Consider the following 3,294-nt stretch of genomic DNA (forward strand, 5'->3'; position numbering starts at 1 on the left):
GCAAGCCCCAAAGAAAAGGTTTTTTTTCCTAGAAAAGATCAAGGAGTCAAAAGAACCACGAACAGAAAAAGCATGCGCACATAAGGTAACTCAAAACCTTTATCCAAAAAAAAAGGGTACTTATTTTTTTAACTTACAATAACCCTTATAAAAAAGGGGTATCATAAAGTGTTTTGTTTACGGCCCTAAAAGGCCAAAAAATTGTTCAAACGCTACCAAAATAAATAAAGAGTTTAAAAAAGAGGGGCCCACAGGCCGGGCCCCAATAGCCAAAATCACTTCTCAAGAGGATCACCACCAGCAGAGTCAGGGGGAACACCAGAAGCAGGAGTCGAAGAGGAAGTCGGAGGAGCGGTAGAGGAACTCGGAGCATCCTTGGAACGAGGAGGGGACTCTATGATCCTCTGACCCCGAGTCTTTAAATCAGACTCAGACTCCACCACGGGGACAGGAGGATCCACGATGGCACCATCAACTACAATCTTATCAGGGTCCAAAGGAGAAAGGTCCAAGTCAGGAGCAATAACTCCGACCTGTTCCTTGAAAATCCTCCAAGCCTCGTCAGCACCATCCGCAATAGAGTCCTCCAACTCGGTATAGGCCTTCCGAGCGTTCAGCAAGTCATTCTTTACAGACACAAGATCAGCAAACAAACTGTTGTAGCTGGCTTGCGCTGCTTTCCTCAAATCCATCTCCATGTTGCACTGGGCTTGCAACTTCTTCCCCTTCTCTCTGAGGCTGTCCCTCTCCTCCGTCAGTTTGGCGACTTTCCCCTCCAACTCCTTCTCATGCTCCTGATATATACGAAGCCTACCCTCCAGCTCCTCGACCCTCGAGGTCGTCCCTAAAGAGCTGATGGGAGTCTTCTCAAATATATCCAAGAGTTTGCCACAAACCCCCGCCGTCTTGAGACTCTCCTCAACCACAGTAGTGAGGTAGTGCCGAACAGAGACATCATCCATACTCATACGAGCATGAGGATAGATGTTCTTTCGGACGAACGCAAGAGCGTCCGCCTCACCAGTAGCGCCAGACTCTAAGGTCTTGCGCTTCTTTGGCTCTGGTTCAGGAGTAGGTCGGACGGGAGGGGGCGGCAGAGAAGAAGCAGAGGAAGAAATTACAATAGGTTGAGAGGAAGTCCCGACGTTCCGAGGAGGAGGAGGGGGAGAGACAACCATTCTAACACCTCCAGACCTGGCTCGAGACTTTGCCTTGGCTTCCTGAACCCTCTGGTAAGACTCTTGAGCATTTTTCTTTGCCATCTCTACAAAAACAAAATGATAGCTAAAATCAGATAAAGTCGGAAAAAGAAATCGCAAGTCGGAAATAAGCAAGAAGTGCAAAAAGCTACCTAATTGTGGCTGGACAAAGGCCGGCGACCCCTGGAGAAATTTTTTAGTATCCAAGTATGGGGCCCTCCCCCACACTTCTCGGAGGAACCCCACAATGGCTACCTCGACCTCATTTAGGTCATCTAGACCATATTTCTCGCAGGGGGAGGCCTCCAGCCAATATAAAGGAAATCGGGGAGAGGAATGCTCATCCAGGAAAAAGGGGTGGTGACCCTCTACAGCTTGCACTTTGAAAAAATAGTTCTTGAAGTCGTGAAAGGACTCGTCAAAAAGGGTAAAAAGCCTCCGACCTTGAATGGCTCGAAAGGACACCCACTGTTGCTTATTATTTAGCCCACTGAAGGGTTTGGTCATATGGAAAAGGTAAAAGAAAATCCTTAGAGAAGTCGGAAACTCTAGAGCCTGGCTGATAAATTGATAAATTTTTAGAAAACCCCAAGAGTTGGGGTGAAGCTGGGTGGGAGCCACTCGGCAATGACGCAATACAAACATTTCAAACTCTGAAAAAGGGAGGAAAACGCCCAAACGAGTGACCATACTCTCATACATAAAAAAGAAATGAGGGGCCGTCTCGTCAGCCCTCCCGAAACAAACCCGGTCTTCTGGACCCGGGACTACCAACTCGTACTTGGGCTCATCTTCTTCAGAAGTACAAATTCTATAGTGAGTACGAAGGTGGGTGATAAATTCAGTGTCAACGGAGGGCTCCTCCCCTAGAACCGTAACGTCTACCCACTGGGAGAGAGCATCTACGGAAGCCATTTTCTTTTCTTAAAAAAGGGGGTGACAAGAAACCTACAAAAGAAAAGAAAAATCAACACACGGTCTCTAAGGGAAGGGGCACGGAACTAAAGCCTACAAACCAAATCTACCTACAAGATAAAGGCACGCAAATAGAAAACATGTCACAGAAGGGAAAAAACTAACCTTTGAGTCTGAAATCAAGACAGGAGGAAGTAAGAACCTTCGAAACGCAACAATACAGCACGAACAAATGCAAGGGAAATTTGAAAGATTGCAGAAACGAAACAACGAAAGAGAGGGAAAGTATTTATAAAAACGTTAGGGGCATACTGGTAAAATGGGGGCAGTCATTAATAAAGATGCACCGTTACCAAGGCCATTAAATCTCTACACACACCCCTAACGGACACGACGCTTGATTAGACGTAACTGTTAGAACCGAAAGGTCAAGAAAGATCACGTCGGTTCCTAAACCATCACGTCGGTCCTCCTGCAAATCGGCCAAAACCCCGAGTTGAATACTCGAACCCAACTCTTAAAAAGAAATTGGGCTCGAGTAGGGGCACTGTTCATACCCTGGCCCAATAAATAGGGCCCAAGATCTAAGCAAAGAAGCCCAACCCAAAGGGTTGGCCCTCCTCCCGTACCAGCCTTCGTCCCAGAAGTCGGTGCTAAACACGACCTGCTCCAAAGAAGTCGGATACGAGGGTTAGCTGGCAGATAACACTCATTCGAATGAGTAACTGCCCCTAGAAACTCTCTAACCACTTCATAGAGCCATATCTTAACCTCCCTAAGATATGGGAACGGTTATCCGCCTAAAAAGGTGGCACTACTTCAGCGGTGGTTATTGGTTCACCACTATAAATACCCTGACTTCCCTCAGGTATCACTAAGTCCAATACATTCTAAACTTGCTCACACTCTTGCTAACTTAGGCATCGGAGTGTCTTTGCAGGTACCACCCCCCATTCTTTCACACGTACAAGTCGGACGGAGGAACACCGAGTTTCAGGTTCACTCGATAGTCACCTCCCTCACACGTTTGGGCCAACCAACGCCATCCGGCCCACCAATCTCTGGTTACCCACCGTAACAGGTGGTATCTATCTGAGTTTCGTAGATATATAGCAACCACCAAGCATCAAGATTATTAATGATGTGGATTTATATATATTAGTTAATCTTCGCGATTTAT

General features: G+C 46.8%; 1 protein-coding gene across 1 annotated transcript; it reads right to left on the reverse strand.

The window, feature by feature from the left end:
• Positions 1 to 275: 275 nt before the first annotated feature.
• On the reverse strand, positions 276 to 1,262 carry LOC148578587 (uncharacterized). The gene has a single exon (XM_088500759.1). The coding sequence runs from the start codon at positions 1,260 to 1,262 to the stop codon at positions 276 to 278; it is 987 nt and encodes a 328-aa protein (XP_088356885.1).
• Between the last annotated feature and the right edge of the window lie 2,032 nt (positions 1,263 to 3,294).

The sequence above is a fragment of the Arachis ipaensis genome, chromosome B1 (assembly GCF_059453495.1).
Source record: "Arachis ipaensis isolate K30076 ecotype BB chromosome B1, ASM5945349v1, whole genome shotgun sequence".
Classification (NCBI taxonomy): domain Eukaryota; kingdom Viridiplantae; phylum Streptophyta; class Magnoliopsida; order Fabales; family Fabaceae; genus Arachis; species Arachis ipaensis.